We start from the raw sequence: 15,311 nt of genomic DNA, 5'->3' as shown, positions 1-15,311 counted from the left end.
TCCTCATGGCCCTAACAGTGGTTTATTGCTCACACAACGTTTCATTCTTTAGTGTGATTTAGTGTGATTTATCAACATCTGAGGCGCACGTTTGGTCCCAATAATAAGCAATTGTTTGGAATACCGTTGACGAAGATAAAAGGGTACATCAAGGTGTAGAATTGCAGACAAACTACTTCTAATTTTAAAACGTCTAATGAAGCTGGGCACAGCCATGTATAATTTCAAAGTAAACACATATGGACTTAACATGTACTGTCACACAAAAGGTTCACCATGCTACTTCCTTCTTTTTTTCACAATAGTTAAACTCGGCTGTTCATCTTCTGGGATATGCTCTGATGGTACACCATATCCTTGCTCTTGCAGTAAAGGGTACTTTGTATACCAGTGCGATGACTGTAAGTGGTATCAGCAGTTGAACATTATTCTTTGCTTGTGCTATTTATTAAGGTTAAAAACAACGGATAGTACAACGTTTTAACTTTAATCATTATGTTCTACTGACAAAAATAATGGAACTGATGAAAGTGGTAGTGAAGGTTTAATGACAATAGATGTGTGTAATTTCGGGCGTGTAGATCAATATCTAGTGTGTCCACCATGTTGAGCTATACTCGATTGATTGGTTGGTTGGTTTGTTGTTTAACTCAGCAATATTCCACCTATATGACGGCGGTCTGTAAATAATCGAGTCTTGACCAGACAATCCAGTGATTAATATCATGAGCATCAATCCACGCAATTGGGATTGATGACGTGCATCAACCAAGTCAGCGAGCCTGACCACCCGATCCCGTTAGTCGCCTTTTACGACAAGCATAGTCGCATGGGTTGCTGAAGACCTATTCTACGGTAATCTTAACGGGTCGAGAGCTATACTCGACGACACCTTGATCGGTACTGATCCTACAGTCGAGGAATTACTGTTCGGTTTGACACACATTCGGATATTGACGTCACCCCTCTATCGTGCCAAAATTTCGTATTTTGTCTGTTCATTGTCTCGGAGGCATTTTAAGCGTGTGCTTTATAGCTCATGATCAATTGCATTAGGGATTGTGAGTTTCCCTATAAGCGCACACACTTTGGCTTCTCTGTGTACGTGCATACAAATGACATCAGTCAAGATATTGTGACGTCATATCAAAGCAAACTATGTATGGTGTATATGGTGTATGAATTCTGATTGTCACGTAGCTGTGAATAGATGTACGTCATACATCTGCAACACGGTGATTTTGCTCGTCTGATATTATATACTGCACCTTTGCAATCAGCGTCTGCCGGCTGCAACAATGACCCCTGTCACTACAACAGCAGCTGTGAGGACCTGGACAGCACGTACATATGTGACTGTGTGAATGGATCGGGAGGAGCTCACTGTGAGATTGGTAAATATGAAATCACATGCCTCGGAATTGATAGGACTTATTTTTAGTTTTTTAGTTTACCTAAACTTCTTTTCAATGATCCGTTCATGTAGTTTTCACTTCTGGTTTGCCTTTTACACCTAGTGAAGTCTGTTTCGGCATATAATCGAGATTGATTATTCTGCGTTTCATTTTTATAGTGATATACTCTGAACGTCCAGTTGCTCAAATGTCAACAGTAAAACTTTAAATGGAGATTTTATATCTGATGAAGTTATGATAGCAGTAAGAGAACAAAAGAGAAATAAAGCATCCGGTATTGATTTTATAGAAAATGATTATTTTATTGATAGTATTGATTTATTAACCCCTTTGTAAGTTGAACTAATTAACCTGATATTTGAAAAGGGTATACTTCCAGCATCTTGGTTAGTGGGAATAATTAAACCGATTTACAAGAAAAAAGGTGACCCACTTGATCCTAACTCGTATAGGCCTATCACTATCCTTAGTTGTTTTGGAAAACTATTCACCAGAATTGTAAACAACCGTTTGACTAATTTCTAAGTTAAAAATAATATTCTAACACCTGCTCAAGCAGGATTCAGGAAATCTTCCTCAACTGCTGACAATATATTTGTAATTTATATGCTTATGCGAATATTAGGAAATAATAAACAAACATTACACTGCGCTTTCATAGACTTTACTTAAGCTTTTGACACTGTTTGGCGGGTGGGATTATGGAGGAAAATGCAGACTATTGGCATCAAAGGTAGATTTCTTACGTTAGTTCAAAATATGTATAAAAATATTAAACCGTTGATACAGTGTGATGATAAAATGTCAGGTTACTTTCCTTGTAATATAGACGTCAGACAGGGAGAAAACCTATCCCCTGTATTATTCTCAATTTTCATAAATGACGTTGAAACCTTCCTGCTTTCATCTGGGTGTGGAGGAGTTAATCTCAACTACGATGAAGATATTTTTAAAGACTTAACTGAATGGATCCAATTCATAATTTTATTGTATGCAGATGATGCTGTATTATTTGATGAATCACCAGAAGGCTTACAGAAAGCCTTAGACACTTTTAATGAATATTGTGAAGATAAAACCCTAGATATTGTCGACACTTATACGTATTTAGGAATTGTACTTCACAGGAATAGAAAACTAGTATCAAGTCTGAAGTCCCTCATGATCAGTGATAATGCATTGAAAGCAATGTTTTGACTGATAAAAAAATCAAGGAATTTAAATTTACCCTTCGACTGTGTATTATCAGCTTTTGATACGATGGTATTACCAATATTAACTCATGGTTCAGAAATCTGGGGCTTTGAAAATTTAGATATTATAGAAAGAATACACCTCAAATTCCTCAGACTTATCACAGGATTAAGAAATTCAACTCCTCTTTATATGATATATGGCGAATTAGGTAGGCTGCCATTAAGAAGAATAATTTGTAAACGAATGATATCTTTCTGGCACAAATTAAGATATCAAACTGGTGTGTATAAACTTTCAAAGCTGTTATATCAATATTTGTCAATTAATAGGAATAAGACTATTGCATCAACAAATCCCTGGGTTAGATGTGTTATGGATATACTAGACAGTATTGGATTATCTTATGTATTTAACAATCCGGCAATTTGCACAACAAAGTGGCTCGTATAGCAAACACTTAAAGATCATTTTTTTCAGAAATGGAGAAGTGACGTTAATTCTAGTTCTAAAGGATTATATTATAAACATTTAAAGGACACTCCGGTTCTCGATAAATATCTTCTATTGCCAAAACGAATATCAATTCCACTACTACGATTTCTAACCTGTAATCATAGTTTACCTAATGAGACTGGCCGATGGAAAAATATTCCAAAGGAAAATAGAACCTGTATATTATGTAATTCTCCATCTATTGCTGATGAATTTCACTACTTATTCAGATGTATTTTTTTAAGAGAGCGGCAAACATTTCTCTCATCATATTATACTGAATGGCCAAATATCATAAAATGTGTAAAACTCTTATCAACAACAAACACACAGGATCTAAAGAATTTATCGAGGTTTTATTGTAAAAACGTCCATTAGTATTAAAAATGCTAGGTAATCACATGTTGTTATTAACTGCCATCTTGTCTCCTTTTTTGTACATATGCATAATTATTTATTGTAATATGCTCTTGTACCCCCTTTTGTGGTTTTGAGAATAAACTGATTCTGATTCTGATTCTGTAACGTTGAAATGGTAATTCTTAATCCCTTTCAGCGTAATACGTTATCAGTTGTATGTGCATATATATATATATGTATGTATGTATGTACATGTATGTGTGTGTGTGTGAGTATATATATATATATATATATATATATATATATATATATATATATATAGAAAAGGTATGTAATACTTACTGGCTGTATAATGTGGTTCCATGCGACCTTTTCTATATCCGAATTATACTCGAGTGTTGACTGTAATCAGAGTGTGGTGATGATGCAGCTTCACTAAAGTCAGTCCTCTTCTTTCATCCAGACATTTACAACCATTGTGAGAACAATACGTGCGTAAATGGCACGTGTGTGGATGAAATTGGGGCGTTCTCCTGTAACTGCACAGATGGCTTTACTGGGGAGTACTGTGAAACTAGTAAGTATTGTACCAGTAATGGCATAACCATTCACATATTTAGTAAATACGATTTGTGTTTCGAATTGATACGTTTAAGGTTTGTGTATTTAATATGTCACATCAGGGCTCGATTTAGCTATATATAACTTGAACCAGTGCAACCTTATATTGGAAAATGCAATCTAGCATTTATGTCTGCATGCACCAAGTCCACGTAAAACGAATCAAAGGTGTGTCTGACTAACCCTTACTTGTCCACACAACAACGATCTTTGAACACATTCACTACCTCTGTGGGTTTTTGGCAATACTACATGTACATCACTTATTGTCGTGTTATGTGTTACCCATGCATCTATGTTTCATCTTGGATAAATTTATGGAACCAGGGTGAAGCATGGTTATGTCAGGTGCAACAGGTTTTTTTCATGTCAACATGTACATGTACCTGGTGCAAGTTAAATCTAGTTCCTTAAGTTGAGCTCTGCATATCTGTCGTACAAATGCGTTACGTGTCGATTCCTCAATTGAAACATGTTAACCAAGAAATCTGTACCTAAACGAATTTAGTGTGAAAATATAAAATACATCCAAGAAATGGTGTAAAATCAACAAATATATTACAGAATCCACTAGGTTTACACATCAATACAAATTAGTGCACAATAATTACAATGGCAGTACACAATAGAGCGGTAGTACAATATTCAATGGCAATATATAATATGATGACAGTGGTCAGTATCAAAAACAAAACGCGGCAACAGTGGTCAAGCTTCCGAGACGGGACCAGGCAGATCATCCGGGTGATATGTGATCTTCACACGAAAGCTGGTCATGATGTAATGTAGTGTGTGAAGGGATGATCTAGCCACGCCTTCGTCGACGAGTCAGGATCAGACAATCCAGTGATTGACATCATGATCATCGATCTATGCAATTGTGATATGGTGACATGCATCAACCAAGTCACTGAGTCTGACGACCCGATCTAGATCTTACGACAAGCATGGGTGGCAACATTTGTAAAAGAAATTAAATTGTCAAGAAAAGGTGTTTTTTGTACTTCAGTTGCAAAGTCTAATGTTCTTTGCACTACTTTTTATGCTGTTTACCTTTACCTGATAGAACTGGTTATTGACATATTTTCATTATTTTCTATTTTCTTTGTCAGACATAAACGAATGTGCACATGGTCCTTGTGTTCACGGAACCTGCATGGATGGAATTAACAACTACACATGCATCTGTGAACCCGGATACACAGACCTGGATTGTTCTACGGGTGACACATATGTTGATTTGATTTTATGGCAAAAGATTTCAAATTCAGTTACAAGTAAGCTTGAAGAAATATTAAAGTTTTGTTCATAAACGAATGATATTGTCATCGTACACATACATATTCCTTTCAGACATTGATGATTGTGCCACCGTACCTTGCCAAAACAGTGGCATTTGTCACGACTTCGTCAATTATTTCAACTGCTCATGTACCCCTGGATTCATCGGATTACTGTGTGAAACAGGTATTTCTCATTATGTTTACATTATAAATAGCATAGCACCTTTAGATATCGATTTGTGGGTAGGTCTGTAATGACATGGCGGTGGGATCACTGTGACTGCTCGAACGCCACGGCATATTGTCCAAGGAAGGGTCACTGGTGAGTACTGCCGTGACATCATACTGGCGCAATTACTTGGGCCGTTGCACGTCATGCTGGTTTTGTCTTTTACGTGTACGTATCGCAACTGACAAACATCAAACATCACCAGAAATCAGTGGCCAGCCATGAGTCCTGACCTTTTCCCCGTAGTGTACGTTTGGGACATAATCTGGAGATGTCAAAGGCCACCCGTTACGTTAGCCAAACTGGGACAGGCGCTGCAAGAGTAGTGGACAAGATTCCCTCAAATTGTCATCGTGAGATTCATTCGGACCGTGCCACGCCGTGTCAACGAATGTTTGACCAAGCGTGTGGGCATGACCCATTATTGATCATGTCATTTTAAGCGTTCATTGTTTAGTACAAACCCTAACAGGTTCTCTGGAAGGTCATGTTACAACTAGTCCTTCAATTTTCTTATCCATCCATTACTATCACTCGATACGATTATTTCTGTAATCATCCGGGGGGTTTCCAATATCACCTTCTTTTTGGCAGAGTATACATAAATGCCTTGTATATTATTAATAACGTATATTGCTAATATTTTTTAATGTTCACATCATTGGCTGCGAACTTATAGTGTTTCTATTTTTGATTGCTTTAGACATGGACGAGTGTTCCAGTAACCCGTGCGTGAATGGCACCTGCAGTGACCAGCCCAACATGTACAAGTGTACCTGCACACCTGGATATGAAGGGGTCAACTGTGACGAAGGTATGTCTGTTTTACGTCATTAAGTCACCTCTGTTTAATTCATTATCGCAACATGCTCTGATGAATAAATTATTTCTTGACAACGTTAAACCTGTCAATCCATGATGTATAAAGAGAATACATTATTTTCATATATACTTCGTTTCAATTGTAACTGATGAAGCATTTAATGTATGCCAATGAAATTTGGTACACGTCAATGTTGAGACGGGGCTGCGATCTGGAAAGATTGTAAGTAACCTACATGTATATGTTACGGTCAATCTGTGCAACTGCCCAATAGACAGTGACTCGTATGAGTTTTAAAATCTTGTTCACAGAAGTCAAAAGGACAAAGTTATTTTATAAGGATCTATTCACCGAGCTATTTACAAAGATCTGTTCACTGAATTGTTTTCACTCACTGATGCATCAACATTAAATCAAACATTACTATCTATATGGTTTCTTAACTGCTGTAAAACACAAATAAAATACGGCTCGAAAATAATACAAATGTAGACTTATATCTACTCACAAAATTGTATTTCCTTCTTGCACTCACTGGGTAAACGGCCTACCCAATGCACGCAATGGGCAGTTGCACAGATTGGGTGTAACATAAAATCGTATCATGTATAACTCTATAATAGCCTTTGGAAGTCATTTTTGCACATTGATATGTCATATCTCGGATCAGTGTCATCCTCCAGGTCACTGAAACTTGATACATGTCATCTGGGACGGGGCCCCAAGTCTAAAAAGGTTGCGCGAGTGATATGTCAACTTACGGTGAAGGTCGTCCCTGCCATTTTAACTGAAATGTTAATTTCTGCAAATTTATTTTTATAATTGTATGCATGTATATCATTTGAAAACTTGGGTAACGACAAGCTTATGTTTATTTGTTTCGGTCCCTGTGACCTACTTTCAATGAGGAGCATATGCTATGTTACGCTGAATTCCATCTGGGGACATCAGATAGGGCGTACACTGAAATTCATGTTCACTTTCACGATTATGCAGTAATATTGTAATATTTACGTGATAAAGCGAGAGGTGTTGGCTGTAGCAGGATCTAATTTGGTACATATCATTCTTAGAGTGGGGCATTGAATTTGTCAGATTTTGAGGGACCTTTACTGAAGGTCAAAGTCACAGGAATAGTCCGTCGTAAGTTATTTTGGCTTCTTTGTGTACTGAACCGGCAGCTCTATGTGATTGTTTGACATGCATGTAAGAGCTTGCATCAGTTCTGCAACCACGTTTTAGACGAATAATCAAGTATATGGTTGGCTGAAATTGAGGGTCAAGGTAATTAAACTACAGATGCATATAACCTTATTATGGAGGTACGAGTGCCTAGATGCATGTGACTTTACGTTTCAAAAATGTCTTAGATATTCGAGCATCTGTATGACAAGGGGGTAAATTCAACAGTCCAAAAGTCAACTTTCCCTTTCCGTCGAGCAATATTAGTGGCAACAGTGGCTTGATGTGACAAATTGATGTCGGAAGCAATTCCCTATTCTCACCTGTACCATATGTTCCCGTGGTCCTTTTTCAGGTGAACAATTGACTTGCCTCTGCATGTGTGTGTGACGGGTGACCCCGGTAGGGCAAGATACACTCAACTTTTCGCGAACACCTGGTATCGTCACAATTTGATAGTGAATCACAACAAAACACGCTCATGATATATTCAGAATCGAACAAAAGACTTTTGTCGCTTTTGTGTTGTAGAGATCAACGAGTGTGCAACGAGCCTATGTGTGCACGGTACATGTGTCGACCACGTCAACAACTACACCTGTATCTGCGAACCTGGATATACAGACTGGAACTGCAGCACAGGTGAGAAGTCCTTTCTTTCTAATGTTGACAAAACTAAATTTAAATTATGCCCCATATGATCAATAAGAAATATAATGGCGTTATGAAATACATTAATATTTAAAGAAAATATGTTTATGTACTGTTATGAGAACACTTGCAATTTATTGACTGATCCCCATCACACAAATGTTTCTTTATTTTGTTTGTTGTTTAACGCCGCACTCAGCACTATTACAGCTACATGACGGCGGTCTGTAAATAATCGAGCCTGGACCAGACAATTCAGTGATTGACATCATGAGCATCGATCCACGCAATTAGGATACAATTACATGCATTAACCAAGTCAACGAGCCTGACCACCAAACCCCGTTAGCCAACTTTTACGGCAAGCATGGGTTGCTGAAGACCTATTCTTTGTCCGGATCTTCGCGTGTCCATCACAAAATTGATAGTTGGGTCAAGGTTGACTGTAATGTTTTGAAATGCATCTCATCTGTATTAATGACCTACTGCCTTTGAACAGTAATGTACACCAAAGCACAGGTACATATCCAACATCATTCCACCCTATATGTACAAGTACTTAAACTTGTGCCCTGTCCGTTTGTTTGGGAATTAAATCCAATCTACATGTAAATGCATTTCGGTTATAAATATGACTTGTAGATATCGACGAGTGTGCAACAAACCAATGTGTGAATGGTGCATGTGTCGACCACGTCAACAACTACACCTGTGCCTGTGAACCTGGGTATACAGACATGAACTGCAGCACAGGTGAGAAGTCCTGTCCCTCTAAAGTTGACAAAACTAAATTTAAATTATGCCACTTTTGAATAAGAAATATTTGTGTCGATAAGAAATCCATTGGTATATACATTGATTGTTTAATACCTGATGTAACTGTTTGTAGATATCGACGAGTGTGCAACAAACCCATGTGTGAATGGTGCATGTGTCGACCACGTCAACAACTACACCTGTGACTGTGAACCTGGGTATACAGACGGGAACTGCAGCACAGGTGAGGAGTCTTTTTCAAGACGTCAACCGTTTCTTGCTCAAACTTTGTTTCATCAGAGTTACATCATTCAAGTCCTTAGAAAAGTTTTCAAAATGTTTTAGGGGAGCCAAGTTGCGGAATTTCCAAATTTGACACATGAGTGACCAAAACGAAGTCCGATGGAATTCCTTATTGTACCATGTAATCCCGTGAGGTTTTTTTCAAATGAACAATTGATTTGGTGTCTGTGTGTCTGTGTGCCACCGATTGGTCATGAAACACTAACCTTTTCGCAAACACCTGGTCTCATCACTATTTGATAGTGAGATCAGAGATCAAAGAACAGAAAGACATGTTTAGCAAACACCGTATTCATCCATATTCACCAGTTGTTCTGATGAATACATTCCTGACATTCGTAAGTGTATAACGTGTATGTTCAATATTTAGGACGACTATTCCAGCAGATACCAGACATGTAACTTCCGTCACTAACTGACACGCTGTGATATAATTAAATGCTGCGTTAAGCCCACTTCACCCACTCTCTCCCATTTTCAATATTTCAGACATAGATGAGTGTTTCAGTAACCCGTGTGTGAATGGCAACTGCAGTGATCTACTTAACATGTACGATTGTACCTGCGCACCTGGCTATGATGGGATTAACTGTGACACAGGTGAGATCAATTCTCTGCATGCATTTATGATTCTTAATCCAAATAGCTACGTCGGCATCTCAATATTATGCAGAAAATATAGGTATTGATAATGTCCTTCTTTTTGCCAAAAGTTAGAAAAACGCATTGAGTTGGAGTGACCATTCGAAAACGCTATTTTAATTGATTTTGTGTTACATATAATTTGCGTGTGAATAGAGACATCACATGTGAATTTCTACATTAACCTGGCGTCGAATTTGTGGTATTCTAGCGTTACCACAAACGTGCACATGTATCCGAACCTCCGTACTAATAAGGTTGCTTGATCAGAGTTGCAACATTCAATGTGTCAGTTAGGCTTTCGAGGGGTTTCATGGTTGTGTTTCATCGTAGAAGTGTGTGGCGTATCGTTAACAATAAAATGATTTCCGGGTTTCTTCAGGTGAACAATTGACTGTCTTTGTGGCGGGTACCACCGGTGAGGCAGGATACGACCACCTTTTTCGCGGACACCTGGTATTTTCACTATTTGATTAACACATAATTAGGATGTAGTCGGAATTGTACAACGGACTCTTATGGAAATGGTTACTGTCGCCGGTATTTGGTTAAACCACGGCGCGTGAGCCTAATGTTGGAGGGATGCCTTGAAGTGAGACATTTTCTTCTTCAGCTAAAACGCCTGAGGGACACGAATCTGCACAGTGACGACTTGGCCATTCGTGCCCTTTTTGTCTTTGCGTTTAATTAAGAATGATACTTTTATATGAGAACAACACATAAAATCGGGGGTGGAGGAGGCACCAGCTGTCCTAAAGGGCGAGGGCATAAATCCGCTAAGGAAGAAATAAAATGGCTATACTTTTATTGTAGACATAGACGACTGTTTGAACGGACCATGTCGAAATGGAGGAACCTGCAACGACTTCACAAACTCCTATAATTGTTCCTGTGTGCCTGGCTTTGGGGGCACTGACTGTGAAACAGGTAACATCTAATGCTGTTCGTATGTGTGTACACGCTCGGCTCATTCACCCACTCCTAATTTGATGACACTATGATTTACTGTTTCTGGTAGAATTTCGCGGAGCCAACTTTTTTAATGTTTTCTCCCTTGATCTTTCCGTTTCTAGCCATTGATGCCTGTGCAGGGAATCCCTGTCAAAACAGCGGAACATGTACACAGTCATCCGGCGGTTTCACCTGCTCCTGTCCAGCTGGTTTTATGGGGGACACGTGTCAGACAGGTATGGTTGTTGAACTGAACACACTTGAAATACACAGGCAACATGGTGTAATGCACCACAATATTATACATAAGAAACACATTTACATCAGATGCTTACCCAGCAAACACACTACATTTTGTCAACGGTGATGTTAAGGATTGGTAACGTTGCGATAATTATAACGTTTTCACAACCCTTTCCATGTCAATAAGACATCTCTGCCAAAAGCAGAGTCGATTGTCGATCGATTGATCTATGCAACCTTCAATGCAGATATCAAAGAAAGTAAACGTGCATTCATTACGACTGTAATCAACACTATATGGATTGCCATGAGTGCTTGTTGGTTGTTTGGTTTTTTGTTTAACGCCCCACTCAGCAATAATCCAGCTATATGACGGTGGTCTGTAAATAATCGAATCTGGACCAGACAATCCAGTGATTAATATCATGAGCATCGATCCACGCAATTGGGATCGATGACATGCATCATCCAAGTCAGCGAGCCTGACCACCCGATCCCGTTAGTCGTCTCTTACGACAAGCAAATTCGCCATTTACGGTAAGCATGGGTTGCTTAAGACCTATTCTACCCCGGATCTTTACGGGTCGGGAGTGCTTGTAATGCACAAGAATCATGATATAGTGTGGATGTAAAGACGTAATTCCTTCGTTTTGATATGTTCTGCACCCTGTCACGACCAAAGTAATATGTATTACCTACTCTACTTAATACAAAATATTAAAATTGATACTTTCAGATATTGACGACTGTGCTTCTAACCCTTGTCAAAATGAAGGCACATGTACAGATCGTATCAACGCATTTGAGTGTCTCTGTCCTGCTAACTTTAGTGGCCTACTGTGTAACATCCTAATGAGCTGCACGTGCCCTTGTCGACTGAACAGTAGCATTGACAGCAATGAACTGGCCGCAAAGATCAAATGGCTCAAAGCATTACTAACCGTCGACAAAAGTAAACTGTCCAGCGCATTACGGAAAAAGATCAGCGTTCCGGATGAAAGGCCTTCAGCATCTGGAATCGGATTCAGTGGAATATGCTGTCTTGTTGCCGCCTTTGGATTCTTCTTGATTATGGACTGTATTAATGTTATACAATTTTTAACTAGACAAAAGGATCCTGAAAAAACACTCAACGTGAAGTAAAGACCTAAGAGTAGGACATAACGGCAAACGACATTTGAAGGCAGAGAGATTTGTACTTGTGTTGCTGTGATTGATCTTACAGAATACTCATGGCATTCTTTTCTATTTATTTAGTTCGTTCAGAAATATGCCCAAAATAGTTTGTTGTCAGTGATGAAAAAAATGAATAATTTATTTTGTGGAAAATACTCAAACGTCAAAATGTTTGTGTTAATAGTGAAAACTACCATATTGTGTGATGGTGTATGGTAAATATATGATTTGTTGAATACAGCTGGGAACAAAAGGTTAAGAAAACAACATAAATTATAAACATATGCTGCCTCAGTAGAAGACAGTCTACTGACCACTGCGAACATGTGTATCGTCATTCACACACACACTCCTTGTCACATAATGTCACTCCAAAATATGTACTTTTATCTCTCACAAACGGTATCTAAAAACTGAAAGTATTCCTGGAACGTGCGCTTTAATGTATTACGGTACACAGTCAGTGATTACCATATAGGCAAAAACAGTATTGCCCACAGATATTGTTTTCTTCTTTGCCAGTGAGCGCCTTTCGCGACAATCCGTCTATCATTCGCCCGCTGGAGTGCCCTTTATCAAAGGGAAACTACTCCAGCATGTAAAACCTCACGTTCTTTTAGAGTCTGCCTGGCCTTGCGTAACATTTCTTAACGGGATTTCGAAATGCAGTCAAATATGCCAGCGACAAAATGAAACAAGGTCAACTTTCCGACCTATTTCGGTCAAAACTGTTTTTAATTCGGGGATAAACGATTTTAGGTATCTTAGACTATTATTCTGATAATGATAGCAATGTTCGTAGTAATTAGTCGCCGATAGAAGAGGGGATGTTATATGGGTTTGTAACCACTGAAAGTAATACCTACCTGTCCATTTATGTTTGCATTTCTCATCCGTATATGAGACGGTACCGTTTTTAGCCGTTGGCTGTATCCTGCCGAGAAACTTACCCATTGTTAACAATGTTTGTCACATACAATGTAGCTTTTCCACATGCACCGCGTATGAATAGCAAGACAGGCTTATAAACTCAAAATGACAATGATGTACGTTTTACTACGTCTACATTTATCTCACATACTACATACGCATCTGTCACTGTTAAGTGTCACATGTCTTATTTGTTTCAATTTCCAACATTTTATGAATGCACTGGCATATGTAAGGGTTTGATCTCTTTGAATCAGCATTAAGTTAATTTGAAACACATCACATAAATTCATGATCATTTTCTGGATAGAATCATGCGAACTTTAAGCAACCATACTCCACTTTTGATGTAAAATAACACAACGTAGAAACCACATAGACACCAACCAATCATTTACCATCCCATTCCTTTTATGCCTTTTTATGTAATTATTCGATCGTTTGCTTAGTTTGTACTGATAGAGGATGTCTAATTCATTGTTAAATACTTGAAACTGTTTTCTTGCAAATTCATTTCCTGGATAGAATCATGCGAACTTTAAGCAACCATACTCCACTTTTGATGTAAAATAACACAACGTAGAAACCACATAGACACCAACCAATCATTTACCATCCCATTCCTTTTATGCCTTTTTATGTAATTATTCGATCGTTGGCTTAGTTTGTACTGATAGAGGATGTCTAATTCATTGTTAAATACTTGAAACTGTTTTCTTGCAAATTCATTTCCTGGATAGAATCATGCGAACTTTAAGCAACCATACTCCACTTTTGATGTAAAATAACACAACGTAGAAACCACATAGACACCAACCAATCATTTACCATCCCATTCCTTTTATGCCTTTTTATGTAATTATTCGATCGTTGGCTTAGTTTGTACTGATAGAGGATGTCTAATTCATTGTTAAATACTTGAAACTGTTTTCTTGCAAATTCATTTCCTGGATAGAATCATGCGAACTTTAAGCAACCATACTCCACTTTTGATGTAAAATAACACAACGTAGAAACCACATAGACACCAACCAATCATTTACCATCCCATTCCTTTTATGCCTTTTTATGTAATTATTCGATCGTTGGCTTAGTTTGTACTGATAGAGGATGTCTAATTCATTTTTAAATACTTGAAACTGTTTTCTTGCATGCAACGCATCGTGTTACATGAAAAAGAAAGATGTACGGCGATTCCTGTGTGGAAGCTGTGTCCAGGTGTTTGCTGCATCGTCGACATACCTGTAATCAGTCAACTTTACAATTTGTATATATCACACATTTTCAATCTCTATGTTTGGTATAAAAAAAAACATTTTGTGTCATTTTGTAATAAATGATTATCAGCAGCGAATATTGAGTTAAATATGTATGATCCGTAGATCGTAGCTTCTACAATGTATTACGTACCTCTTGTCTAAGATATCCACCTAACACTGGCCTTGCCGATCACACGAAACGACATCAGGTCAACCACCTTCACTTGACGTGAAAAAGCGAATCGATTTGAAAGAAAAATGTAATACCTCTGTGAAAATATTGACAATGATATTTGGCGTCATTCCAGATATATATTGTATTCCACTTTCACAGTTCTGCTATAACTTTATTATATTTAAAATGTCGACGTTTAATTAGGTTATATAGCTATATAACTATGCATTAGTACTGGGTATAAACTCCTGTCTTATCCAATCCATCAAATCTTGATAAATTTAAATCTATTACTCCGTTTCTTTTATCTTAGTGAGAAGATCAGACAAATCCTCTATAGGAATTCAGCTTCATGTCTTTACAAAGTAGAGATAATTTATGGATAACAACTTGAATATTTTCTGTTAAGGCGACGTTTCGGTGTAGATCCTTATGCCGTTGTCAAGCAAGTTGTTATCCATAAATTGTCTCTAACTTGTCATCCGTCAACTTCTTAGTAATGCCTATCAAACAATTCATGTCTTTACCAACTCAATTCGAACATTTCCATCTTAACCAAAGAAAACCGACCCAGAACAGAACTATTCGCTTGTACACACTTTCGGTTACAAATGTAGTGGCGC

General features: G+C 38.0%; 1 protein-coding gene across 1 annotated transcript; it reads left to right on the top strand.

The window, feature by feature from the left end:
* The first annotated feature begins 310 nt into the window (after positions 1-310).
* On the top strand, positions 311-14,595 carry LOC124148137 (fibropellin-1-like). The gene is made up of 13 exons (XM_048387548.1): positions 311-401; positions 1,281-1,394; positions 3,928-4,041; positions 5,198-5,308; positions 5,439-5,552; positions 6,301-6,411; positions 8,134-8,244; positions 8,896-9,006; positions 9,143-9,253; positions 9,802-9,912; positions 10,768-10,881; positions 11,028-11,141; positions 11,885-14,595. Exons 4-13 carry the CDS (start codon positions 5,242-5,244, stop codon positions 12,289-12,291), a joined length of 1,371 nt encoding a protein of 456 aa, XP_048243505.1. The 5' UTR covers positions 311-401; positions 1,281-1,394; positions 3,928-4,041; positions 5,198-5,241; the 3' UTR covers positions 12,292-14,595.
* Positions 14,596-15,311: the final 716 nt, after the last annotated feature.

Source organism: Haliotis rufescens, unplaced genomic scaffold (genome assembly GCF_023055435.1).
Source record: "Haliotis rufescens isolate VD_foot unplaced genomic scaffold, xgHalRufe1.0.p SCAF_7, whole genome shotgun sequence".
Taxonomy (NCBI): domain Eukaryota; kingdom Metazoa; phylum Mollusca; class Gastropoda; order Lepetellida; family Haliotidae; genus Haliotis; species Haliotis rufescens.
Note: the sequence above shows the minus strand (reverse complement) of the source record. Positions and strands in the feature narration are given on the sequence as shown.